The 27,773-nt window shown below is 42.9% G+C and overlaps 1 protein-coding gene across 1 annotated transcript in view; it reads right to left on the reverse strand.

Moving 5' to 3' along the window:
* Positions 1 to 281: 281 nt before the first annotated feature.
* The window catches only part of bptf (bromodomain PHD finger transcription factor), a 60,598-nt gene continuing 33,106 nt past the window's right edge, over positions 282 to 27,773 (reverse strand). Inside the window, exons 15-30 of the mRNA XM_056287978.1 lie at positions 23,712 to 23,865; positions 23,432 to 23,555; positions 21,118 to 21,370; positions 19,612 to 19,748; positions 13,331 to 13,442; positions 12,705 to 12,955; positions 11,555 to 12,539; positions 9,718 to 11,324; positions 9,507 to 9,589; positions 7,096 to 7,321; positions 6,294 to 6,790; positions 5,679 to 5,855; positions 4,598 to 4,790; positions 4,225 to 4,309; positions 3,630 to 3,816; positions 282 to 1,372 (exon numbers count right to left, since the gene is read on the reverse strand). Of these exons, the coding sequence (XP_056143953.1) occupies positions 1,333 to 1,372; positions 3,630 to 3,816; positions 4,225 to 4,309; positions 4,598 to 4,790; positions 5,679 to 5,855; positions 6,294 to 6,790; positions 7,096 to 7,321; positions 9,507 to 9,589; positions 9,718 to 11,324; positions 11,555 to 12,539; positions 12,705 to 12,955; positions 13,331 to 13,442; positions 19,612 to 19,748; positions 21,118 to 21,370; positions 23,432 to 23,555; positions 23,712 to 23,865 (5,111 nt within the window). The 3' untranslated portion in view covers positions 282 to 1,332. The remainder of the gene's footprint in view (positions 1,373 to 3,629; positions 3,817 to 4,224; positions 4,310 to 4,597; positions 4,791 to 5,678; positions 5,856 to 6,293; positions 6,791 to 7,095; positions 7,322 to 9,506; positions 9,590 to 9,717; positions 11,325 to 11,554; positions 12,540 to 12,704; positions 12,956 to 13,330; positions 13,443 to 19,611; positions 19,749 to 21,117; positions 21,371 to 23,431; positions 23,556 to 23,711; positions 23,866 to 27,773) is intronic.

Raw genomic sequence — 27,773 nt, forward strand, 5'->3', positions numbered from 1 at the left:
TCCCAACGGTGCCGCCACTGGTTTCCACTACGCTACATTAGCGAGATAAGGGCCCTCATTTCCGCTTCGATAAATCAGACTTGCGCTTGAGCTCAATAAAAACAAAATACGAAATAATAATAAAACGACGTCGCACTCTCTAAATTAGGAGATCTGAAATAATGGTAAATGAGCTCGACGACTGCGCATGCGCTGTACACGAAGGCGTGGTCAGTGTGTGGAAGGAACTCACACGACCCGTTCTTATGCAGACTCTTAGAAAATAAAGAACGACATCGGTATTTTCCATTTATTTTGTTTCATATACATCAATATTTCTTCAGCTGTAATACAAAAAAAAGAAAGTCAAAATTTGACAAATTTTACAAACAGGTCATGTTTTACCTTCAAATACACATCGCTCTCAACCCTTTTCAGTCAGCCACTACTGCGAAGCAAATCATTCTTAATAGCTTATTATATTCAGTAGGCTATAGAACAGTGTTTCCCAACCCAGTCCTCAAGGAACCCCTATCCTGCAGATGTTCACTGTAACCCTGCATAGGTAGCCCTGCTTGTACTTACTCGACCAATCATCTCGCAGCCACTTAATTATGCAAGGTGTGCAACATCTGACAAAATTCATTGCCGATTGGTTGAATAACTACAAACAGGTACCTATTCAGGGTTGCAAAGAAAATATGCAGGATAGGGGGTCCTTGAGGACTGGGTTGAGAAACACTGCATAGAAGCTTGACTGAAACGGACCACTGACGTCAGCAGAACTTTTATTAAGTCTCCCATGCCTCTTTAGACAAAGCAATGAGTCGAAAAGACACACACCGTAGATACGTTTATGCTCAGTAAAACTCAGCCATCGTATTTCAGGACTCCCAACAGTCGTTTCTCCGAAGACGTGACGACCACATTGATGGCCTACGGACTTCTCAACAGAAACGAAACATTGTCAGAATGAGACTCGGGTCCAAAAAAAAAAAAAAAAAAAAAAAGTACATGGAAACGTGTGAGCTCCTTAAGAGTCTTTCCGTCGAGGTAAACTTTCTTCTGAAATGCCTTTATTCACAATCTGCATTACGGTCCAACTGCCAAAAAACAGGCCCGAAAAAAAGGTCCCCGGGTCCAGAACCGGGCATAGATGACAAGCCCCTACCTAGCAGCTCTGTGGAAGCAGCAGCGCAGGTTGTTCTGACACCACTTCATCTGGGGGGACGTGTGTTGCGAGTCGAGATGAGTTGTTCCAAAGCGCAGGATGAGGCGCACCACCAATGTATTGTTAAGAAAAAGGCCATTTTCATGGCGAGTGCATTTTGTTTAAGCAATGTGTGGTGCGTTCTAAGATGCCGAGGAGGACTGTAGCTTGTTGTTATGAGACCTAAAGAACGCGGAGAGAGGGGACAGTTGAGAACCCTTTGCATTACATTAACTGTTCAATATGTCAAAAACAGCAATATCAAACATTGAACGGACAGAACGGTGACACAAAAACAAAAAAAAGGGAACAAAATTGGATGCAAAAGGGGTCAGCAGAGGATACTGCAGCCATGTTGGTGTAACTTACGGGGAATGCCTTTATTATGGAAGAAATCCTTCACAACTACAAACCGAGGTTACTTTATGAGGTGAGGAATGGGGGTAGGCTGAGAGAGCTTAGGTCCATTGCAAATTCCTCACTTCTGCTACAGACGTATTTCCTTGGTCTGTAGACTAGGCCATAAAACAATCCTCCGAAAAGGATTTCTCTTTTACAATTAGTTAAAAGGTCCAAATTGTCAACCAGCTACAGAGGTAAAATGCCTCCGACTAACTCTGTACATTAAAATTGTGTTCACTCGACAGAACTGCTCGAATAAACAGTAAAAAAAATAATAATAAAAAAAAAAAAGCTCAAGAGTGAGTAGCACACAGAACCATTGATAAATATCTCGATAAAATATACAGCTTTACATAAGAGGTCAAAACATCATTTTTCACAACTCAGACCTACTTCAAGAAAATAAAAATCCAATCATTTAACATACTGCCATGAAAGCTGAGTTCTTGCAGCTAACAGCTAGCATTTTATTTTATCTTTTTTTGGTGAAATGGTCAAAAAAAAAAAAATTTCACATCCCTGGATCACTTCACCAGCACATGTCAACATGGCCAGTTTCACGATCAGTGCTCAAGTCAAAATTGGAATCTCTCTAGCTTCAGCTTGACTGCATTACATGGTTTTGTATCTTTCAAAAAAAAAAAAAACTTTAAATTTGTGCGTTTTATTTAGTCATTATTAATCGGACATTTTCTGCTGTTTTTAAAACAGTAAGATTCCATGGCTTTCATTATTAGAGACCCCAGTATCCAGTTCAGACTCCAGCTATAATGGCCGACTTATGAATGTGATAATCTGTAAGAAAGAGAGAATGGGATGGCATAAATCAAAAGACATGCAGCAAAGATGACAGACACAAATGCAAGGTGATGAATGATACAGGCATAAGGAGGCATAAACTGCCAAAAGCTCAGAGTTATGACATTGAGAAAATGTCTTAACTCCAGTTAGCGCTGGTGGCTTTATCAACCCCAAGCAACCCTAAAAAACTACATGCAAAATGTACATACTGTAGTGACCTAGTTTAGGCAGGTTAGACATTCACCATGTTTACTAGACTATCCCTTTAAGACGGTGGGTTCAGGGGTTAGCAGAAAGGGACTGTGGGTGACGTGGTGTTGAGGGGTTTCGTGTGGTTATGAGCCAGCATGTCAAGCAGCCTGAGTTTATGATAGTGAACTGTGCCCTTTAAGTTTTGGTGGAGTACATAAACGACCCCACGGCTGTGCGGTCAAAAGGAGAAGTGATCTCGTCTCCTTTCTGTCATCCTCCACACTGGTGACCCCAACGTGAGCCAGGGAAAACGAAGTTACCAGTGCAGCGGCAGTGGCTAACGCCGTCTCGCTCAAACTGCCCGACTTCTGAAAGACGGCTGCGGCACCATGGTTTTCTCACCTCGAGGCCCAGTTCGCTATCAGGAGCATAACTGTGGATGAGACCAGGTACTACTATGTCGTGGTGGCACTAGGAACATCTATGGTGTCATGGATATTGGGCCTGCTGCAAGCCCCGCCGCCCGTGGACGAGTACGGCATGATTAAGAGACACTTGCTGCAGGCTTTTGAGCCTGCAGCAAGCAGCGCCGTTCCTGGTGCCCGGGAGGCGTTTCGACCATGTCAATGTGGATCTAGTGGGGCCCCTTCCCTCCTCCCGTGGTTTCACCCACCTCCTCTACAACCACAGCCCATTTTACAGCATGAAACCATAACCAGATACACAACTGCTGTTAGAAACATGCATTTCGGCATAAAAAAATGAGTGACAGACACGAAGTCGGAGATAAGAAAAATGTAAACAGGTCAGTAGATTCAGTACAGTAATCATGTGATGACCATATCACTGTTCAACTACTTGTATGACATGACAGAATGGTATGACAGAATGACTGAATCAGTCAATATTGTTCTACAGCAAATGAAGAGATTAGTCTGAAAGAAGTGAGAAAGAGAAGAGAGAGAGAGAGAGAGAGACAGAGACAGAGAGAAAGTTTGAGGGATCCTAGGGAGTCTTTGTGATAAGAAGGGGCCCTTATTTTTACCTGCTCGCTTTGAAACCTTTCAGCTTCTGTACAAAGAACCCTTCCAGGATCTCAGCACACTGAAAGAAGGGGGAGTCATTGGGGTTGTAATAGCGGCAGTTGTCAAATATTTTGGTCACATCTGCCACAAACTCTGTGAGCTTGTGGTAATGCCGTTTTTGTAATCTGCTATCCATTGTGGAAAAATCTGAGGGGAAACAAATGGGAGATGTGCGAGGTTAGTTCTTTAAATTTCACACATTTTGTATTTGTGACCAAGTTTGAATGAAATGTGCAATACGGAAAGTAAATAATCCATTTCACATTGAATGATCTCCTATTAGATCTATGTAATGTATTTCATAGTTCCTTGAATATTGTGAATTCTTGAGACCACCTCATAAATATCACCCCATATCCATCTGAAATGATGAACAACTTAATGCTCTTGACAACACCAACACATTTACCCCTATTCACTACCAATATTTCAAGCAAGATTTTCAAGACAACTAGGCCCTTTCAAATGAATAATACTTTTGCAGAGGGATATCTTTCAACAAAAATGGACTCCCAAGGTTGATGTTTGCTACTTGTTGCTTCTTTAATTTCTTACCCATTGGCTCCTTGATCAAACGGTAATAATCAGGGGCATCGTTGGGATCCACTGGTTCAAGGAAAGGCCATGCCATTTTGTGAGACTGTCGACATTACAAAAGATGATTAAGTGAAGAGTCTCAAAATGAACAAGCCACGTACGGTTTGATGACCAACATGAAACCACTGAATTAAATCATTCCTCACAATATTTTCATCCACCAACTGAGCCTAATGGCTTTGTCTTTTCTCAGTTTTTAATTAATCTATTTCTTATTTTAGAACTTCTTATATTTGTACCTTTTTGAAACAGACTTTATAAATAATTATTATTATGATAATTATCACATGAGAAATGTTAGCCTACAACAGTCAGGCAGACAATTCCATACCTGCAGCGAGCGCAGTATTCTCTTCAACCCCTCGTAGTCTTTGTCAGTGAGCGGCGTGAGAACCGTCATGGCGTCTTCTGTTGACTGGCATGGCGGGCAGACGTACACATCTATGTGGTTGGCTTCGCTTTGTAGGATACCTACACAGCGCCCATGGTACCAGTTCTGGCAACGGTCACAGCCAATGTAAAACCTGGGGTAGGAAATTAGTCAAAAAAAAAAAGAAAAAGCGAGATATGTCATTGGTCCACATTCAAAGCAAAAAAAAAAAAAAAAAATCCCAATGAGATGCCCTTTTACTATAAACCATTAAAACATTAAACCACGAGTGTTCATATTGTTCCTATACTTTTTTTATTGAAAAATCTGTTTTCTTTTATTAGACCTTAATCTTTATTGACGGGATTTGAGGAAAATACTTGGTGTTTAATAAGATGTGTGATGACAAAGGCTTAACAATACCTCTGTCAACCAGGTCATGCCATCTGAAGACTACATTTAACAAATATCACGCCATGTAAAATGACAAGGAGTCTGCAGAGAAATATGCAGCCCAGCCCCCCCCCCCCCAAGACATTTCAAGGCAAGGAAGCATTAAACACTTTAAACCTGCAAACTATCGAAGTTTACAGATCACAGTGCCTGAGAAAATCATTTTCTTCAAATCTGTTTTTTTGATGAGCATCTAATGAAAAGAAGAATTTTTTTTCTATAAGGTTCTATAACTAGGTTCTTCGTTGTAAAACAGGAAGTTGTATTAGTTCACCTCAAACAATAGCCCGCTAACTTGTTCCGAGGAAAGAGCCCCTTTATCTACATGTCCTATTCTTTAATTCCATTTACACAGCAAGTACATTTTATCTGCACTAACATAAGCCACTTTGATCACAATTTACAACCTTGATATAGATAATGGCTAGTATTTTTAAATTGTGGCTAGTTCACTTTAGCTTGCAAAATAAAAAAATGCTCACAATCTGTTTTTGGTTCCATAGCTATTACAAGGCCATGCACTGTATTTCTCCATTTTCTATATACTTCCAAGGTTTAGAACAATTATATAAGGTCAAAAGCACCGTACTGCGATTCATCATATGGCGTACGACAGATGCAGTACAGTTCCTCATTGCTTCCTCCTTCCTGGCCACGTTTACAGTCATTGCAGACAAAGTCCTCCAACTTCTTGGCCTCTTTCTCGGTGATGCCAACACACGCGCCGTGGAACCAGTTGGAGCACAAGTCACATCCAATGTAGAACCTGAACAAAAAAATGGCAATTTCACTTTGATTACTCGACAACTTTCAGGCAATGCCACTGTTAACTTCAAGTGACTGCATTTAATGTCAACACTAGAGTGGAACGTTGAAATGTTGTAGGTAACAGTACATTTTGGTAAAAAAAGATAAAAATAAGTAGTAGCACATGGCATACATTAGCATATCAAAGAAACTCATGGATTGGAGAAAAATGGTACAAGCAATCCAAGTCTAGCCACAACTGTGAGTTTTAAATATAACACATTTTTTAAAGGCCAAAAACACCAACACGCCACAGCATTGTTGCCAAGATCAGGATGTAAAGACTTGTGTGCTACTTGTACTTGTTAATTGCGGGAGTTATGCACTAACCTTTTTAATAAAATAATAATAATAATGAAAAGGATAATTGTAGCATGACTTCTCAGTGTGGTCTTACTTTGACTCGTCATAGGGCGTTTTACAGATGCAGTACAGTTTGGTGTCCTTCTTGTCATCCTTTGAGGTAGTGGAGATAGTCTTCTTCTTCTTGTGTTTCGAAGAGTTGGAATCTCTGTGCCTGTCTCTGTCCCTTTCTCTGTCCTTGTCCCGATGTCTGTCCCGTTGTCCATCTCTCTCCCTCTCACGTTCACGTTCTCTATCCCTGTCTCTCTCTCTGTCCTTGTCCTTGTCCTTGTCCCGCTTCTTGTCCTTGTCGCGGTGTCTGTCCTTATCCCTGTTTCTGTCTTTACTTCGCTCCTCCTCCCTCTTGCGTTTCTGGAACGAGGTCACTGCCTGGGTAGGATGAGAGGAATGGCTGGAGTGGGAGGAATGGGAGGAGTGGGGGGCCTGAGAGGCTGCCTTGGCTGCGGCGGCAGCAGCGGCTGCCTGAGCAATAGCAGCGCGTGCCTTCTCCTTCTCTTTCTGGAGCCGGGCTATGTCTCGCCTCAGTTCCTCCTGACAGACAGAGACAAATACAAATGCGCACACATACACACACACACACACACACACACAGGCTGACTGAGTGGCAGAACAACTGTGGTATATTACACGTAAATAGTAAACAGACAGGAACCAGGGTAGAGAAAAGTCCAACGCCACATCAAATCTTACATCTGGGACTTCCCCCATATGTATATCACAACTGCTGAATCACAGTAACAGCCAGTAAAAGACAGTGTGGTTGGTTTACAGTTTATCCAAAAGTTTTTGCCTCAACATTGTTCATTTCCAGCCTGGTGAGGAAGTTTTGCACTAACCTGCACCTGCAGTTGCAGCTCCTTGTCCAAGAGGGCCCGCTTCTTCAGGATCTCGGCCTTGAGCTGTTCTTTGTGTTTGTAAAGCAGTGCAGTCAGCTTTGTGGCATTCTGTTTAGAGCGCTTCTGTTCCACAACCTCCTCTTTCTTCCTCTTTTTAGCCGCCTGCTTCTCATCCTTCTCGATTTTGTCCAGGAGGAATTTCATTACCTGATTGCATACAATCATCCTGGCCAGAAAGAGGATGCGATTTAGATACATCGTACAATACTAACGTTTCCTGGAGAAGCTTTTATTTTTTGTGGGGTTGGGGGTTATTTTGATTCCCAAGCCCAAGTTTGCTCCTTCAAAAATCAGTTCGACGAAGTCTAATATGAACGTGCACTTTCCAAAAAGAAAAGGTTTGCTATGCGGTCATTTTGGTCTGACCATAACCCTGTCTTTGTTTTCACAGTATAATAAAGCTGGGTAAACCGTTTATGCTCGCACATGCGCAACTCACATCTATGGTTGACTCAGATTGGGCAGTGACAAAAATATGCGACACTTCCTGTTTTGACTGCAATCTAGAGGAAGTTGTTCTTTCACATTTTTTGGATTACCGAATTTTTTTTAATAACTTCTGATCATGTCGCTGCTGATATGAGTCAGCCATAGATGTGAGTCATGCATTTTTGGTTCATTCACTGTTCCTCCAGTTCTCCTCCGCTGAGATCAGCAATGAATGATTTGCTGACCTGTGAAATATGATCAACTTCTCATTTACTTTCAAGACTCATACCCAAGCACATAATGTTTTGACACTGCCACTCTCCGATCTAAATATGCGCGACTCACATCTACGGTTGATTCAGGTCGGGCAGCAACAGAGAGCAGCGTTGGTCGAGTGTGCTATAGAGTGAATGAAGAAAGGAAGCGGCAGTAGCAGGAACAAAAGTTTTCAAAGGTTTTGAATCATTGCAACCACAAGAGGTTCTTGATGATACAATAATAACTGTGCACAAAATATATTGGGCTGATAGGTCCAGTAGTATGTGCGATTAGCTGTGGACAGATACACACACAAACGTACAAGCACACACAACCATATGCAATATCCCCTCCAGGTTACCGCCTGGCGAAGATAATTAAGATACATTTAAATGGGATTTTTTGTCCTACCCCATCCATTCCATCCATTATCCAAGCCGCTTAACCCAATTAGGGTTGGGTATCGAAAACGGTACCCATATGGCACCGACCGAAATATCTCAGTCCTACCGAGTATTTCGATACTTTATGGTAGACGACGTGAACGCTGTCGCAACCAGCCAATCACTACCAGCGTTGTAGTACACAGACTGATAAATCAGCATGAAGCTATTTGGTATGTGTGTGCGTCTCGTGACTGTGTTGGAGTTGAAAACTGGCGGGCAAGATTCAGTGAGCTACTATGCGTTCCAAAGTGTGGCTACACTTGTAAAAATAGACAGCAAACCTGACACAGTAAAATGCAACCGCTGCAAAGCGATCATCAAATGCAAGTCTGGGAATATGTTGAATATGATGAAACATCTGATCACGCATGGGATAAATTTACGAGTGGACAACTGCTCTGTGTTTCATAATGTTAATGTCCGTGCTGCTGCCAACGTTAACGTTAGCTCTGGGACGTCTTCTTCTGGTGCCACTGCTAGCAATGATGAAACAGGTAAGAACGGTTATGATGATGTATATAAATAGGCTCACATACATTAAAGATGTCAGTCTGCACGTTGACCTCATTGTCATTGTTGACCTCACTTTCAATCTCAAAGTGCTAGAGTACAGAGCCAAAATAACACAATGTGTCAATGAATTATGGTGCTTGCTGTATAGAAAAGTAGTTTGGTCATAATCCTATAAGGTTTTCATAATATATAGCATCGGAAAAGTATTGTTTAGGTATTGTATCGAATTGAAGGCAATGGCTTTGGTATCGGTATCGAAATTTTCAAACGATGCCCAACCCTAATCCCAATCGGGGTCACGGGATGGTGGAGCCTATCCCAGCAGTCAGTGAGCAGCAGGCGGGAAGACAGCCTGGACAGGCCGCCAGGCCATCACAGGGCAGACACATTCACACCTAGGGACAATTTAGTATGGCCGATTCACCTGACTTACATGTCTTTGTACTATGGGAGGAAACCGGAGCACCCAGAGGAAACCCACACAGACACAGGGAGAACACGCAAACTCCACACAGAGGATGCAGGACCTTCTCGTTGAAAGGCACTGTGCCACCCACTGTGAGTGTGAGTGAGTGTGTTTCCTACCCCTACAACAGAAATTTAATTTCAACACAGTGGCGACTAAGTATTTAGATGTCTTTGGAATTATATGGGGAAGAACACTCCTTTAAGTACGATTAAATCAGTCAAAATTAGGACACAAACCTCTGGTTCTCCTCGCGCTCTGCTGCTGCAAGGGTCTTCCTCTGCTTCGGGTGCTCTGCTGAAGCATTCTGCTTCACCGTTGCCTGGTAATGAAATAACAGTTTCAGCTGAGCTGTAAGGAATCCTGTTGCATTTTGAAATAAACCAATGATCATAAGTATGGATGGTGCAATAAAATCAGTCATTGCACATTTTTCTTTTGATGCCAAACCTGTTTGTGGATGCCATCCCCTTGGCTGGTGACCTGTAGATTTTGCTCTTTCTGCTCCCTTTTGGCTTCCTGCTGCTGTTTCTTCTTCTTCTGCTGCTGCTGCTGCTGCTGCTGCTGCTGCTGCTGCTGCTGCTGTTGCTGCTGCTGCTGCTGCTGCTGCTGCTGCTGTTGTTGCTGTTGGTCTCGAAGTTGCTGCATCCGCTGGAGGTGCTCCTGAACGCTGGCTGGTGCCTGTATGGTCACCATGTTCTGGATCTGGTGGGCCTGCACCTGCCCCCCTGGCTGCTGGATCTGAATAGGCAGCTGCAGCTTGATCTGTTGAGGTACTGCACCCCCCTGCTGTTGTGCCTGTGCTTGGATCTGAGCTTGGATCTGGGCCGCAACATGAGGTGGGAGAGCAGAGAGGAGCTGAACTGGTTGTTGGAGACCCGGAACAGTGATTAGTTGGTGTCTGATTGGAGACTGCACCTGAAGCTGGGGCTGGCCTTGAATTTGAGTTTGGCTCTGTGGCTGAAACTGCACTTGTAGTTTGGCTTGGATTTGGGGTTGAGCTTGGACCTGGACCTGTTGTTGACCTGTCTGAGGATGGACCTGAGGCTGCTGGAACTGAAGGTGAACCTGGGGCTGAGTTTGGATTTGAGGCTGCATCTGTGGCTGAGTGAGGACCTGGGGCTGTTGCTGGGTTTGTGGCTGAGGATGAATTTGGGTTTGCGGCTGGAACTGAACTTGAACCTGTGGTTGGAGTTGGGCTTGGACCTGTGGCTGGGGCTGGAGTTGAGCAGGGGCATGAGACTGAATGTGTGGCTGTGTTGTAACCTGGGGCTGAGGTTGGACCTGGGGCTGTTGCTGAGCCTGAGGCTGGGTTTGTGCCGGTGGCTGAAATTGGACTTGTACCTGCTGGTACTGAGAATGTACTCTAGGCTGGACTTGGGCCTGGGGTGGGGTTTGGGTTTGAGTTTGGGACTGAAGCTGAACCTGAGGTTGAAATGGTGCCAGGGGCTGAGGTTGGACTTGAGATGGTTGCTGTGTCTGTGGCTGAATTTGTGCCCGAGGCTGAAACTGTACTGTGACCTGGGGGTGGAGTTGGGCTGGCACTTGGGCCTGTAGATGTGTTTGGGGTTGAATGTGAGGGATTTGTTGGGCTTGTATATGGGGCTGGACCTGAATATGTGCCCGGATTTGGGCTTGAGGCTGGGCCTGAAACTGTGTAGGGGCCTGATATGGGGCTTGAGTCTGAGTTTGGGTGGGCCTCACTGTGGTTTGAGTGACAACAGAGGACACAGGTAAAGCTTTCATATGAACCTGCGCAGGTGAGGCTGGCAACTGGGGTACCTGCTGTCCAGGTACAGCTGCTGTGTGCTGGACCTGTGTTTTAGACTGTGGTGGAAGTTGCACTTGAGTTTGAGGGGTAGTGGGTGGGTATGTTGCAACTGAAACAGGGGCAAGAGCTGGGGGAGAGGCAGGTACAGTAGCTGGGGTGGACAGATGGGCCAAGGCAGGGGGCTGGACAAGAGCTGCAGCCTGCTGAGCTGGCTGGACTGGGGACTGGACTTGAGATGAGACAGGAGTTAAAACCTGTGGCTGAGCTGCAGTCTGCCCCACCAAAGCTACATGAGGAGAGAAAAAGAGGTAATATGTTATACGATGTGTAAATAATGTGTAAAACAATCATGTAGACATATAAAACTCCAGTTCACAATTACAGTGACAAGAGCCGTGGTTACTGTGGTAAAAAGAAAAAAAAATCCAGTTAACCAACATCTTTTCAATGGTTTCATTAATGAATAGACAAATGATTTAAATAGTTGGGTTGTTCTGGACAGCAAGCAGCTCTTACCTGGCACTGAAGGTGTTGTGGAGGTGGCTGTGACAGGTGTAACAACAGCAGGGGCCACTGTAGCAAGAACAGGGACAGGGGCTGCTGCTTGAATTTGGACTGGGGCTTTAGCAAGAGATGGGACAGGAGCAACAGCAGGAGTAAAGACCGGTGTTTGGACTGGGGCAGGCAAAAGAGTAGATGCAAGGACAGAAACTGGTATTTGGGTACTGGCTGTGGTGGCTACAACTGTAGCAACAACTCTAGAGGGGGCTGTTACTTGGACTGGCGTAAAAGCAGATACAGAAGCCCCAGTTTGCTTTTGGGCAGTGTCTGGGGCAGTACTCAGGGCAAGGGCATTTACTGGGGTCTGGATTGGGGGTGCAACTTGTGTTGTGGCAAGTAAAGAGGCCATGATTTGCGTTCCTGCAGGGGCTAAGGCTTGAGTTGGGGGCAAAACTTGTGTTTGGGGTTCAACTGGTTTTTGTGCAGGGGCTGAAGGTGGGGTTAAGACTTGTGTTTGGGTCATTTTTGGAGCAGCAACTTGTGCTGGGGTAGGTGGAGGTGCCACCACTTGGATTTGTGGAGGGGCTAAGGCTGGGACAGGGACAGAAATGTGGGTTTGGGCCATGGTTGGGGTAGCCAATTGGGTTTTAGCAGCACTTGAGGCTGGGAGTACAACCTGTGCTCGGACAGGAACAGGGGCTGAAACCTGGGTATGGGCCAGAGTTGAGGCAGTTGTCTGGACTTGGGCTGGTGTTGATGTGGAGCTCTGGGTTGATGTAGGCTTCACAGTGGCAGTAGAGGTGGTTGCTGAGGTTAAGGCGGATGAAGCTGGGGGCATGGGGGTGAAGAGGAAACGCTGGACCTGGCCATTGGGCATGGCTGCCTGCATGAGTTGCTGGCCAGGTCCAGGGATGACTGTTACTCCTTGAGGGATGATTTGCAGCTGACCCTGGGTCTGGCCCTGGCCCTGGATCACCACTGTCAGACCGGGGTTTCCTTCCTGGAGGTTTTCAGACAAAAGAAATTTTAAATTTTAAACTTCCAGGCACTGTTACAGTTAAAGAGGGGAAAAAAATCTGTTTATACAGATGAAAGGGAAGAGGTGGGGAACTCCAAAACAAAACAAAACAAAACAAAAATAAAGCAAAAAGGATGCACTCCCCACCTGAGCCCCCTGTGTCAGCAACATGAGCTGAGCCATAGTGAGCTTAACTTCACCCTGCCGAGGCCGGTTGGACTGGGAAGAGGGGGGAGGAGCAGCTGGGACCTGCCCTGGTGCTGGGGTAGCTGCACGTGGTGACGGTGCAGCACCCACTGCTCTCTGAGCTGCACTGGTCTGCACTGGACTGGCACCGGACACAGCTGTAGATACGGGTGGGTCACGGCCTAACTGAGCGATAGCCTGCTGCGGCTGACCTGGAAGGGATGAAGGTCAGAGGGATTAATGCAGATAGACAGACACAGAACTTGATAGAGTTGGTGATCAGTCAAATCAACTGAAGATAACCACACAAGGACCGAACAGTAACGACTATAGAAAAACAAATCAAAACCCATAATTTCAAAGTCACCTCTCTTACAGTAACTTGCAAATCAATAGCCACAGATCATCAATATGGGATAAGCTCACAAATTGTTATGAAAATAATCATGTACAATAGATATCTATTGGACATGATTATTTTCATAGAAACACATTAAAGAAACAGCAAGAAATGAGATGTGAGCCACAAAGGCTGGGGAAAAAAATCCCATGGAGAGTAGAGAAGAATCACTTAACAGGGAGAATACCTTGTTGAGACAACATTGGACTTCTAGCCATTGCTGTGCCCATGGTTGCACTCTGGGTGGATGAGCGGATCATGGTCATGCCTGGCCTAACCTGGCCCCCTCCTGTGGTGCCCTGAGAGAGGGACAGAAACACACAGACAGAGAGAGAGAGAGAGAGAGAGAGAGAGAGAGAGAGAGAGAGAGAGTACAATGCTCAATTAATATAAAACATGTAGAGTACTGCACACACTACAACTATCCAGGATTAAAACTAAGTTCAACTGGTCACTTTAATGAAGCAGTTTATGAGATGAGAGGGAAAGCACGCCAGGCTTTCTATGCCATAAAAAGTATACATCAGAAATCCCAATTAGAATTTGGTTAAAATTAATTGAGTGTGTTACTGTACCAATTGCAAACTATGGCCGTGAGGTGTGGGGTCCACTTATAAAACAAGACTTTACTCAATGGGATAAACACCCCATTGAGACCCTGTATGCAAAGTTCTGTAAGACTCTCCAACATGTCCAGAGGAAAGCTACAAACAATACATGCAGGGCAGAATTAGGCCAATACCCACTAATATTAAAAATAAAAGAAAGCGCAATTAACTTTTGGACACACCTAAAACTAAGTGACCCCCCCCCCCATATCATTACCCTGCCTTGCAATGCCAAAAGCTGAGGAGTAATGGGAACCCCCTTACCCAACTGGTCCTGAGGCCGAGACCATAAACCTGCTCTATTACCACACCTTGGGAACAGAACACATCACCAATGGGACTCAATCAAATTACAAAACAGTTAAAACTACATCACTTATTGGCAAACACAGAGCAAAATGCTATGCTATCTGGCTCTAAATCAACAGTATACCACAGCAGATTATTTTAGGAGATTATTTGAGCATGGTGACTGATAAACAAATAAAAGAACCTTGACAAAGTACAGACTGAGTGAGCAGAGCCTTGCTACTGAAAAGAGGAGACACAGGAAAACATGACTCCCTGCAGAGCAAAAGCTGTAAGTTAGTAGCAGTCTACGTTGCTGCCTGCAGGGATGTCAAACACATGTATGGGGGGAAAAAGAAAGCGCTACATGAAGTCGGAAAAAAAAATGCCACAGCGTAATATCATATAACCACGTGACGAAGGCCTGTGCTATATACTTAAATAAATGGGAAATTCTATTTCATATACTCAGATCAATAAGGGACGTGCAGAACTGTAGCAACTACAGAGGTATAAAGTTGATCAGCCACAGCATGAAGATATGGGAAAGAGCAGTAAAAGGTAGGTTAAGAGGAGAGGTGACGATTAGTAAGCAACAGTATGGTTTCATGCCACGAAAGAGCACTAAAGGTGCGATGTTTGCTTTGAGAATGTTGATTGAGAAGTATAGAGAAGCCAGAAGGAGTTACATTGTGTCTTTGTAGATTTAGAGAAAGCATACGACAGGGTGCCGAGAGAGGTGTGGTATTGTATGAGGAAGTCGGGAGTTGCAGAGAAGTATGTAGGAGTGGTACAGGATATGTATGAGGGAAGTGTGACAGTGGTGTGGTGTGTGGTTGGAATGTCAGATGGGTTCAAGGTGGAGGTGGGATTACATGAAGGATCGGCTCTGAACCCTTTCTTGTTTGCAATGGTAATGGACAGGTTGATGGATGAGATCAGGCAAGAGTCTCCGTGGACTATGATGTTTGTGGATGACATTGTGATCTGTAGCGAGAGTATGGTGCAGGTTGAGGAGAGACTGGAGAGGTGGCGATATGCACTGGAGAGAAGAGGAATGAAAGTAAGAGCAAGACAGAATACCTATGCATGAATGAGAGGAGGACGGTAGAATGGTGAGGATGCAAGGGGTAGAGGTGACGAAGGCATATGAGTTTAAATACTTGGGGTCAACTGTCCAAAACAACGGGGAGTGCAGAAGAGAGGTGAAGAAGAGAGTGCAAGCAGGCTGGAGTGGGTGGAGAAGAGTGTCAGGAGTGATTTGTGACAGAAGGGTACCAGCAAGAGTTAAAGGGAAGGTTTACAAGATGGTTGTGAGACCAGCCATGTTATATGGTCTGGAGACAGTGGCACTGATGAAAAGACAGGAGGCGGAGCTGGAGGTGGCAGAGTTGAAGATGCTAAGATTTTCATTGGGAGTGACGAAGAAGGACAGGATTAGGAAGATTATATTAGAGGGACTGCTCAGGTTGGACGGTTTGGAGACAAAGCAAGAGAGGCAAGATTGAGATGGCTTGGACATGTGTGGAGGAGAGATGCTGGGTATATTGGGAGGAGGATGCTGAATATGGAGCTGCCAGGGAAGAGGAAAGCCAAAGAGGAGGTTTATGGTTGTGGTGAGGGAGGACATGCAGGTGGCTGGTGTGACAGAGGAAGATACGGAGGACAGGAAGAAATGGAAACGGATGATCCGCTGTGGCGACCCCTTATGGGAGCAGCCGAAAGAAGTAGTATAGTAGTAATAGTAGTAGCTCAATAAGAGACAGACTGTTAAGTAGTGAATTAAGCTTTTTTATTTTCAGAATTAGAAAATGAAAATAACCAACTACATATAGTTCAATTATGTCCAACAATGTCCTCTCCTTAAGCACCTATCAGCACTTCTTCTTTAACTTCATTTGGAGTGTTTCTAGTGCTTTACATCTAGCTGCATTCCTTTGCTTGACTGCATGTTTCAGCCGTGCTTCTTTCTCCTCTTCCTGTGTGGTCCTCTTGCTATTTTGTGCACTTGCACATGTTTTCTTGCAGCTATATTCCACCTGTCTCCTTCTTCTCTCCAACAGCCTCTCCTCTCTCTGTGCTTTCTCCCTTCTTCCAGCAGACCTTATGTTCCGGCACAGTCTTCTGTCAACTGGCCCAAATTTTTCATCTTCTCTCTTGAACATCATGGAAGCAGTCATACCCCTAGACTTCATGGCATATTTTGCTGTTTGAATTGCAACCAAGGTGGAAATGTTTACTTTTGAGCTTTTAGGGTAAATTATGTCTCCCATGAGGCTGAAGAAGGACTCCACCATGGGCCCATGGAAGATTGAAATTGCCCCTCTGATAACCCCACTGAGGGCTGGATATTTCCCTGTGCTCACAACATGGGCCCACCACATGACCATGTTGTCTCCCTCTTGGTACTGGGCCAGTGTTGAGTCGACGTTGTACCTGATGATTTCCTGGGTGATGTCACTCCCCTGAGGAACCAGGTGTTTCATGATCCCAGCCAACTGCTTCAGTTAAGTCCCAGCCTCTGAATGGCCCATCACAACAGGATCAATAGAGAACAAGGCTTGTAGGGTCTTACTTTTAAGTGCAATTTCACCTGCATGTACTTGTCACAACCCACGTAGGCCTTGCCCACCTTCTCAAGGAAATCCTTGATGATCTGTAAGATATCAAATACAAAAAAAAAAACCACTTTCATAAGTATCCTAAATTCCTCTTCCGTAAGTATCCTAAATTCCTCTTAAGGTTTCATGGATGCAGCACAGTGCTAAGTTTCTCAATACTAAAGCTATCAGTGAAATTATGGCCTGTATTAGTCAACATCAAGCCAGACAATGTTTAAATAGGGCATGTACTATGGTAAATTATTTATACAATAATTACCATGGTAAAACTAAAATTACCATCAAAATACTATGAGAGTTTTTTGTTAGGCTAACCTGGCCTCTTTCCACCACTAGATGGCACTCAATATGAATGAAGTAAGTAGAGTATAACAATTAGTAAAACTACATTATACACTATTGTTGCACAAACAATTTCACAGGGACAGAACATGCTAACTAATTTATTTCACACATTGTTTCACACACTAACCAGGTGTTTTGGATGGGCTGCCAGGTTTTCTGCCACTTTCCCAATATCGATCTGAGAATAGTGTCCAGTTGGCCAAGTCCAATTCCAACAATGCTTTGGGCGACATCTTCGGATACTCAGGTTTGATAAAGCAAGCGAGAAAGCTGACAAACACTTCAAGCTGCTTGTCATATAGCTTGTGGACCAGGGTTTGACTTCCCTTAAATGCAAACAGGAATGGCAAGTTTCAGTAAACACTGAACCAGCTTTTGTTTACAAAAATGCATGTTATTTCTATATGTTGCCTCGAAATAAAACTGACTTGTATATACACTGTACATAGAAGAAACACTCACCTTGAAAACCACCACATACTCCTTCAATATTGGGAGTACACCAAGGTACACACTGAGGTGCAGGTCCACTTTTTGGTTATCAACCCAGATCTTCTTCACCACTTGGCTCTTCCTCTTCTTCCCTAATTTAGTCATACCTTCCAAAAGGAAAACAAAGGTAAAACAACGTATTAATAACTTTCACAGAAATGGGATGCTATTCAAAATGAATACTTTCAACTATGCACAAAATAAAGCCAAGTATAACCAACAATACAACTCACACAGGATATTTTTGCACAAAAATCCAATTACAGCAATACGCAGAAAAATAAGCTTGTTAATGGAATGATGCTGAAAAGGTTTATAGGTTTGTTTATATATATATATATATATATATATACACACACACACACACACACACACACACACACACACATACATACATACATATATACATACATATATAGACTGTTGAACCACAATTAACTGAGATTACTAACATTCAATAACAGGATTTAAGAGCCGTGCTTAAAATAACACAATTCTGTTGAAATATTTTACAATAAATATATACATACCTTTCTTGCTGAGGTCTTGGTGCACAAATGCGATCCTTTGCTGTGTCTTCTCGCTGACAAGGTAGTCTTTGTATAGCTGCTGTAATGGATCCTTACACAGAGTTTTGTCCTGCTTCCCCATGAAACCAAAGTACAGGACCCTGTACACAGGCAGCATTCTCTTTGTTTGCATCCCAACATTGTACGCAGACAACCAACCGTGGGGGACAAACCTCTGGGGATTTCCATGTATTTAGCAATTTCTCTGAGGTACATGAGATGAGGTACAGCCTTTTTTTCCCCCAACTTTTTCCTCAAATTCTCTCATTCTGAAAATGCAGAGTTGAACGCTGTTAACAAAATGACATGACGACCAAATTAATTTATCCAAGATTTCATTGTAACGCTACATGTCCACTTCTTGTCTTGTAAAACGTGCGACACTTGTTCCAATGAGCATTGATGTGCCTTCAGACTATTGTGGAATTTTCTAGAACTGCTGACACTTTAGATCATAAGAGCTAGCATAGCTCGTCCAAAGATGTTGGCATGAATACAGTACGGACAGGAGCTAAGTCAGTACGGTGGAATTTCGTATTCATTTGCATAAAGTTAAACCATCTTCAACTTTTCTCGCCGTACGGCCAACTAAATGAATGGGATCCATCGAGTTGATTTTACAAGTGGAAATCTAGTGTAAGAGAAGCTCCTCTGACACGGAGTACAATAACGTTATCTAAAAAGACATAATATATATAACCTACAGAGCTAATGACAGAAGTCAAAACCATATAAAATAGTCAGCCAACAGAAAAAAGTGAATGTCCTTACCTCTGGTGATTTCGCCACTCGCCGCTCTTAATGAGCCACACATTGCAGGGAGAGAGAAAACAACCACGTGAGGTCCTCACAATGGGTCCCGACAGTTGAGTAGAATTGTTTGCGCAATGCAGCTCACTCATATGAGCGTGGCAGAAATACGCTGTAGGAATCGTTAAGGAGATTCATACGTCACCCATACCCCCCTCCGGAAAGAACAAAAACAAAAAACTCTTCGGATTTGGACAATTCACATAAGTCACCCAAACAGACAAGAAAAAAGCGACATTCACCGAAAAGCGAGTTGTTGGCGTCCCTGGCCTGCCATACAGTGAGGAATAGTGAGTCACCTCAAAAACGTTGTTGCTGTTATATTTGATGACAGTTCATTTATTTTGTATTGTTTCTTTGCTGTACTATTTCTTTGCTGTCATATATTTATTTCCTATATTATGTTTTCTAATTAACGTTTAGCTTTTCAATGTTTAAACGCTTGATTTGGCAATATGTACAGTATTACATCATGCCAAGAAAGCCCAAAGGTCATTGTGGTGAGTGGGGATCCGCTGCACACGTCTAGAGCCAATTAGGAGGGACTCAAGACAGGCGTAATCACACCCCACTCACCACACTCTTGTTTCACATCTACCTTATCACAAAGAAACAAGGGAGAAGGGAAAAATAGAGAGAATGGAGAGTGAAAGACAGAGGGACGAAGTGAAAAGAGGATGCCAGTAAAGACTCAAGATGGACAGAGGAAAACAGATTCTTGAGTGATGTGTCCACCTGTTGTTGCGTGGTTGAGGCTGCAGTGGTGGCTCTGAGGTTGATGTTGCCCGTGGTGGGGTGCAACGTGCTGTAGGTCCGCAGGTTGGCAGGGGGGCCAGAGGGGAAAATGCTCAGAACTTTCTGTTGGACAACACCTGTTGAGGATACAATTGAGATAAATAATGAGTGTATGAAGTGGTGGAGGAAATACAGATATGGCAAAGCTATATGTGTGTGAGTGCTTGTGAGCGTATAGGTGTATGCAGGTGGAGTTTTACATTGTCTCACAGAAAGTCCAAAAAGAATTAAAAAAGTCCATCTGGTTAAAGGAAGCAAAATTTTTTGACTTCAACATCAATCAAGAGAAGGGTTTCCCTTTTAAGAACTTTCGCATTCGGTATCCAAGGAAAGAGAATTATAGTTAGCTTAAAGATAACTCAGAATCAATGACATCAAAACGGCAAAAAAACCCAAAACAAAACACACACACACAAAAAAAAAACCCAAAACAAAACACCGCCATCACATTTGTAGACACAGAGGTGTATTTTTTTATCTGTTCCAATTTCTTCTCTCATTTCCTTCAACATAATCAAATAACATGTTCAAAAGATGATAAAAAAGAGGTATTACATATGTAAAATGTCCTAGAACTATATTACAAAGGGGGCTATTGTAACCCACATCATTAGTGGCAGGCCTAAATTAACAAACGCGAAACCAGCCTGGGGGGGGGGGGGGGGACTAAAAAAACAATAGTGAGGCCCTTGCTCCCTACCTCCTTGCGTGGTGGGCATGTTGAGTGTGACAATCTTGCTGTTGGCTGGCAGCGGTAGCTTGGCGGTGAGCACCTGGCCAGCCACGGTCACCGGTCCGCCAGTAAGCTGGAAGGTTTGCCCTGGCATGGTGGTGATGCTGCTAGCCACGGTGGCCACCGAGCCCGTGGAGACTGCAAGACACACCATGCCACCTGCAGTCATGCACACCCGACTGTGCCACCACAACAGCCAGGGTCTATGGCTGTGGTGTCCACTGACAGGTATGGGTCAACCGACAAAGTGGCTGTTTAACGGTACTGAAGTTTTTGTAGGTGGCTGTTTGTCATGTGATTTTACCTCACGGTGCACACAAGTGCCAACGTCCTTTTCTAAGATCCAAAGACTTAAATGAAAGTAATTTAAAGCCCAGATTTCATCAAAAAAAAAAAGGGAGTGGACACCACTAACCAGAAGGCACTTTTAAACGAGGTAAAATTGACCAAATAGGGCAAATGACCACATATACGGGAGAGAAAAAAAATGGGAGGAAAAAAAAAACTGGGAAAAAGTCATGCCGATGATGGACCATTTCTATTTAACGTCTTTTTTTAATGATCAAAAATAAAGAATGGGCAATGAAGGGGAAAAAACAACTCAGCCTTTCTCTGCTTTTCTCCACCAAAATGAAAAAAGATGAGGTGAGGTTTGAAATACATGATTTCAAATGGGCATAAAACTGATTCCCCTTTGTCATACACTGACTCACCTGAGTTGTTAGTCTGACCCTGATTGACCCAGGAAGCAAAAGACTGTTGAAAATTCTTGTCCTGCTGGAAGGACACTGGTGAGCTCAGTTTGGAGGCCAGGACCATCTTGGTCCCAGGTGTGACCTGGCCTGTCTTCAGGCCTGTGGAGGCTGGGGTACTGGGAGTGCTGGTAGGGGTGGTGGTGGTGGCGGTTGAGGTGGTGGTTGAGGGGATGGTGGCAGTACCAGATGCTTTCTGCTGCTCCAGACGTTTCTGAAACAAAAAGTTTTAGATTGATGAGCAGCAATAAAACTATACCTACAGTCAGCCAATCAATTAAGAGGTTAAGGTCACAGATTTCAGTGTGCATCAAAAATGTATAGGATGATGAATGATCCAAAAACGAGCGCAACCCAAGAAAGTGTTTTGAAATAAGTCATGGAAAAAAAAACACACATACAAAGACGCGATAACTTTGAAAAAACGAGCTAAAACAAGGCACACATTAGATTGGATTTACTTTAATGTGCATTAGCACCAATTAGCATATCATACAGCATTGAGGTTAGAAATAGAAGAGTATTTGATGTTAGTTGTAAAGCAATGTGGAGCCTTGCCTTTAAAGAGTATGCCTTACACCAGTGTTTCCCACCCAGTCCTCAAGGACCCCCTATCCTGCAGATTTTCTTTGCAACCCTGAATAAGTACCTGTTTGTAGTTATTCAACCAATCAGCAGTGAATTATGTCAGATTTTGCACACCTTGCATAATTAAGCGCTATGAGATGATTGGTTGAGTAAGTACAAGCAGGGCTACCTATGCAGGGTTAAAATTAAAATCTGCAGGATAGGGGTCCTTGAGGACTGGGTTGGGAAACACTGCCTTACACTGCTACAGTTAGAAGTTTAATTTCACCAATGCTACTGTTAAAAGATATATGCACCCAGGGTACCATAAGGTGTTTTTGATTAAATTGTCCCCCAAATGGTTCACATTACTTTTTATATGTTTTTTTTTCGGAGGTCTGGCAGTTAGTGGGACATAGGCTCAATTCAAAGAGTCGAAGTGTCCATCCACATTAGCGTGTCTTTGTGTAAGACAATAAATCCTATCTGATTTATGATGCCACTGTATTGTTTATAAGGGTGGGGATACCTGCAGCCAGTCGAGACTGAAGCGGTCACTTAGATGAGTGATGAAACGTTTCTCTCAATAAATGTTGTGCTTAGACAAACTGATTCAACTTTCTGTGATTTCCTTACCTGGATTATTGAGCATGCATAAAGACGTCTACCCGCTTTACTATTTGCTTAACTTTAAATGACAATTTAAATTTGAATTTAGATTTAATTTCATTCCGCCTTTATTTAACCTGGAAAAAGCTTTGTTTCAAGAGTGGCTCGACATAAATAGGAAAGAGCACAATTAATAAAGTTGCAGACAGAAGACAAAGTAAAAACAGTAAAAAAAAAAAAAAAAACTAAACTAAAAATCAAATTAAAAAAATACAATGACGCCAAAAGGCAAATAACTAAGCTACATCGTTAAAACCCAGATGTGTCCAAGTACAAAATGTTTCAAAATAGATTTAAAAGCACCTATCAAGACCAGCTCGGGATATAAATTCCTCTTGGAGGGAACTCCAAGCACACAGAGCAGCAGGGAACTCCAAGCACACGGAGCTCTTTATCCTAATTCAGTTTGTGCATTTTTGACAGATGGTAACAATACATGTCCTTGGAGCAAAAAGAGTCATTTCCAGCACTTTTCTGATGAAATGTAATCACATTCCAAGAAGAGAAACCACCAACAACTGCTTTAGCGATGGAAGTTTTATCAGCGATTATGTCGACACGTGAACAGTACGACACAAAAACAAACTCAGCCCTACAGGAAACATCCATCCATCTATCTATCCATTATCCAATCCGCTTATCCCAACTGGGGTCGCGGGATGCTGGAGCCTATCCTAGCAGTCATTGGGAGGCAGGCGGGAGACACCCTGGGCAGGCACACACACATTCACACCAAGGGACAGTTTAGTATGGCCGATTCACCTGACTTGTAGGTCAGGTGAATCGTGTGTGTGGGAGGAAACCGGAGCACCCAGAGGAAACCCACACAGACATGGGGAGAACATGCAAACTCCACAGAGGATGATCTGGGACGACTCCCAAGGTTGGATAACCCCGGGGTTCGAACCCCGGACCTTTTTGCTGTGAGGTGATTGCGCTAACCACTGCGCCACAATGGTGCAACCCTTGGAAACAATGGTGCGTAAAATGTAAATACAAAGCTATAAATGTGTTAATAATACAAATCTGATCTTCTCACCTGCTGAGCAGCCAATCTGGCCTGTTTCAACTGAGCCTCTAGATGGGCCTTTACATCTTCAGCAGTCTTTAGACTGCTGCCAATCTTCAACACATCTGCACCCTGGGACTTTTCCCTCTCCACCCTGCAAAAAACAGAGGGTAATGGTGGTCAGTTGAGTTGTCCATGCACTATCAAAAAAGAAAAAAGGAAAAAAGAAAAAAAATGGAAAAGAGCCAGAAATGCCCTCATAAGACTAAGAATGAGTAGAGACAAAGGATCTCATCCCAGTTTTTCTCACCTCTCTGCGAAGGCCCTGATCTCCCACAGCTCCAGCTCCTCCTCAGCCACCCATGACTCCACTGCGATGGGTCCAGTCTGCTTGGCCGGTTCTGGCTTCTTGGGCCTCAAGGCGCTGGAGCGCAAGCCTTTCCTCTGGGGAGTGGGAGTCTCTACTAAAAAAAGAGAAAGAGAAAAGAGAGAGAAAAAAGGGATGAGAGAAAATAAGAGCTGAGCAAAGGGTGCTTTCACACATGGTCCATTTTAAGTGAATCAAACTCATTCCTCTTTTAACTGGACCAAAATGTGTACTGACTTAAAACGGACCAAGTTCCCTTGGCGTCCACATTATCAGTTCACTTGAAAGAGGACTCAGTGTGTTCACACTACAGGTCCTTTACAACTCAGTCGTTCACCATTTTTGCATAACTGGTAGTTCTGCACCACTCGCCTTGACCTTTTCTTAAATGACTGTTGAATAAATACTGTATAGCAAGCAAGTTTATTTATATAGTACATTTCATACGCAGGGCAATTCAGTGAGCTTTACACAAATAAAAACAGAAAAGGAACAACTATATAAAACATAATAGAAATAAAAACAAATAAAAACAATTATATAAAATATAATCAAAAGAGTACAAAGTACATAAAATGTACTTTGAAATAGTAACTAAAAAGAGTAATATAATTAAAGACAGAAATGATAAAAAGAAAACACAAAGTACAAAAAATCCCCCAAACAAACAAAAACCCAATAAAAACAGTCACTTCCCCGCTAGGAGTGACTAGAGCTCTATTTCTAGAATTAAAGTGTGGTAGGAATAAGGTGCAAGCTTTAATGCTCAATCATAGGCACAAGAAAAAATAAATATATTTAACCTAGATTTAAAAATTGCTATATTTGTGGCATATCTAAGATTTTTGGTAGTTTGTTCCAGTTGCACGCAGCATAACAGCTAAATGCTGTTTCACCATGTTTGCTTGGACTCTGGGCCAATCTAACTGACCCGAGTCCATGGATCTTATAGCCCTACCCGGTTTATGTATTCTGGGCCTGCACCATTCAGTGATTTGTAGACAAGTAGCAGCACTTTAAAGTCTATTCTGTAACTAACTGGAAGCCAGTGAAAAGATTTCAGGACTGAGTAATGTGCTCTGTTCTCTTAGTCCTGGTTGAAACTCTAGCAGCAGCATTCTGAATGAGCTGTAGCTGTTTAATGGTCTTTTTGGGAAGACCAGTTAAGAGACCGTTACAGCAATCAATTCTACTGGAAATAAAAGCATGGATGAGCTTCTCTTGATTATTTTGGGATACCAAACCCTTGATTCTGGCTATACTTTTAAGATGATAGAAGGCTGTTTTAGTGACTGTTTTGATATGGCTGGTTAACGTTGAAATCTGAGTCTATTAAAACGGCAAGATTTCGGACTCGGTCTTTGGTTTTCAGAGCTCGAGACTCTGAGTTGTTCATTTATAATAATTTGCTTCTCTTTGTTGCCAAACCCAATAATCTCTGTTTTGTCCTTATTCAATTGAAGAAAGTTTTGGCTCATCCAATTATTTATCTGCTCCAAACAGTGACAGTGAGTCTATTGGGCTGAGATCATCAGGTGAGAGAGCCAGATACATATTATTATCATCTGCATAACTATGGTAATCGATGTTGTTACTCTGAAGAATTTGGCCTAAAGGCGGCATGTACAGATTAAACAGGAGAGGTCCAAGAACTGATCCCTGGGGGATTCCGCATGTCAAAGCCGCTCTATGAGATTCCGGTCTTCTAAATAAGACCTGAACCAATTAAGGACTGCTCTGGAAAGTCCTACCCAATGTTTCAGCCTGTCCAACAGTATTCTGTGATCTACAGTGTCAAATGCCGCACTGAGATCAAGTAAAACCAGAACAGATATTTTATCTGAGTCTATATTCACCCATATATCATTTAACACTTTTACAAGGGCTGTTTCAGTACTGTGGTTAAGTTGGAAACCTGATTTATATTTGACAAAATGGCCATTTGATTTCACAAAATTGCTGAGTTGATTAGAAACAACTTTCTCGATGATCTTGGCTATAAAAGGAAGATTTGAAACTGGTCTATAGTTATTTAACACAGAGGTATCCAGAGTTCTCTTTTTTAGGAGTGGCTTAATGGCAGCTATTTTTAGTGACTTTGGGAAAGTACCTGATAACAGTGAGCTATTAACTATTTGATGTAACTCAGCTTGAACAGAGTTAAAAATAGTTTTAAAAAAAAGTCAGATGGCAGTGTGTCAAGACAACATGTTGATGATTTAAGGTGCCGAACTGTTTCCGCTAGAGTTTCTTGATCAATGTTATTAAATTGTGATATAATGACCAGATTATTTCTAGGTGGTCGTAGAGACTGCATAGTTTTATTGCTTGACTGTGTGGTGTTGATGGTCACTCTAATAGTTTTAACTTTTTCACCAAAAAAGCAAGCAAATTCATTACATTTCTCTGTGAAGAGGAGTTCTGGGGCTATCTGTTTTGAGGGGCCTGCAAGCTAGTCAACCATGGCAAATGAGTGCGGGTATTATTAATGTTCCCATTAATCAAGTTAGAAAAAATGTAACTGTCTAGCCTTGCATAACTCATAGTTAAAATTAGAAAGGCTTTGTTTAAACAAGTCATAGTGGATTTGAAGTTTAGTTTTCCTCCATTTGCGTTCGGATTTCATGCATTCTCTTTTCAGGGCTTTTACCATCATGGTATTTCCCCAGGGTGCCTTCTTTTTGCTCAGAGTTTTCTTGATTTTTACTGGTACAACAACATCCATGACATTCAAAATTTTCAAGTTAAAATTATCCAGGAGTACATCAACTGACTCTGAATTCATGGTTTGTGACACAGTTATTGTTTCCATAAACTTAGCACTAGTACTCTCATTTATATACCTCTTCTTTTTTTTTTCTTGGACCCCCCCCCTTTTCTCCCCAATTGAACCGGCCAATTACCCCACTCTTCCGAGCCGTCCCGGTCACTGCTCCACCCCCTCTGCCAACCCGAAGAGGGCTGCATATACCTCTTCTTAACAGATACAGAGCTAGTTTGAACATCCGGTGCGATCAGTAAGTCACAGAAGACACAGCAGTGATCAGAAAGGGCCAAATCCTTAACCATAATGGATGGAATGTTGAGAGACCTTTAGAGATAACCAATCTAGAACATGGCCTCGAGTGTGCGTCGGCTCTTTCACATGTTGCGAGAGACCAAAAGTGTCAAGAAGTGCAAAGAGATATTTGGCATTATTGTCCATGTTATTATCTATATGAATGTTAAAATCCACTGTTATGATAAAGAAGCTGTAATCAATAATAATAGCTGATAGTAGTTCAGTAAAATCATCAATAAAATTAAGACTATTTTGGAGGTGTAAATGGTTAAAAATAGAATTTTGGGAGCATCCTTCAATATATAACTGAGGTACCCTAAAGAAGTAAAATCACCAAATAAAATCTCTTTGCACTGGAAAACGTCTTTAAATAAGGCAGCTACTCCTCCTCCTTTCTTGCCAATGTAGCAGGTATTCATAAGACTAAAATCTTCTGGCGCTGTCTTGTTGGGAAAAGTAGTGCTATTGCCTTCAGTTAACCACGTCTCTATAAGAAACAGAAAATCTAAATTGTAGGAAGTTATAATGTCATTTACTAAAAATGATTTGTTGGCTAGAGATCTGATATTGAGTAAGGCTAGCTTTGCTGAGATAATAGGAGCCCTTGTGATAGTCTGAGGTTGTCGTGGAATAGGTAACAGATTAGACTGGTTTACCCCATAAATTGAGTACACTCGATTCCTTCTATTTCTAATCAATACCGGAACAGACAACAGTGCTGGATTACATCTGAGAGAGGTAGTAGTAGGCCCTCCTGACCACAAGGGGAAGGTAGTGTGGTTTGTAGGGGAGGGAGAGGTTTGTTGGTGGTGACTGGTAATGACCAGGTGAGGACATGTGGTGGGGAATAATCAATCAGAGGGACAGTTCCCGATTGTGTAAAACAAATTGTCAGTTAAAATGCGTGGCCCCAGGCCATTTGGGTGGACACCATCTCGACGGAA

Source organism: Lampris incognitus, chromosome 10, assembly GCF_029633865.1.
Source record: "Lampris incognitus isolate fLamInc1 chromosome 10, fLamInc1.hap2, whole genome shotgun sequence".
In the NCBI taxonomy this organism is placed as follows: Eukaryota; Metazoa; Chordata; class Actinopteri; order Lampriformes; family Lampridae; genus Lampris; species Lampris incognitus.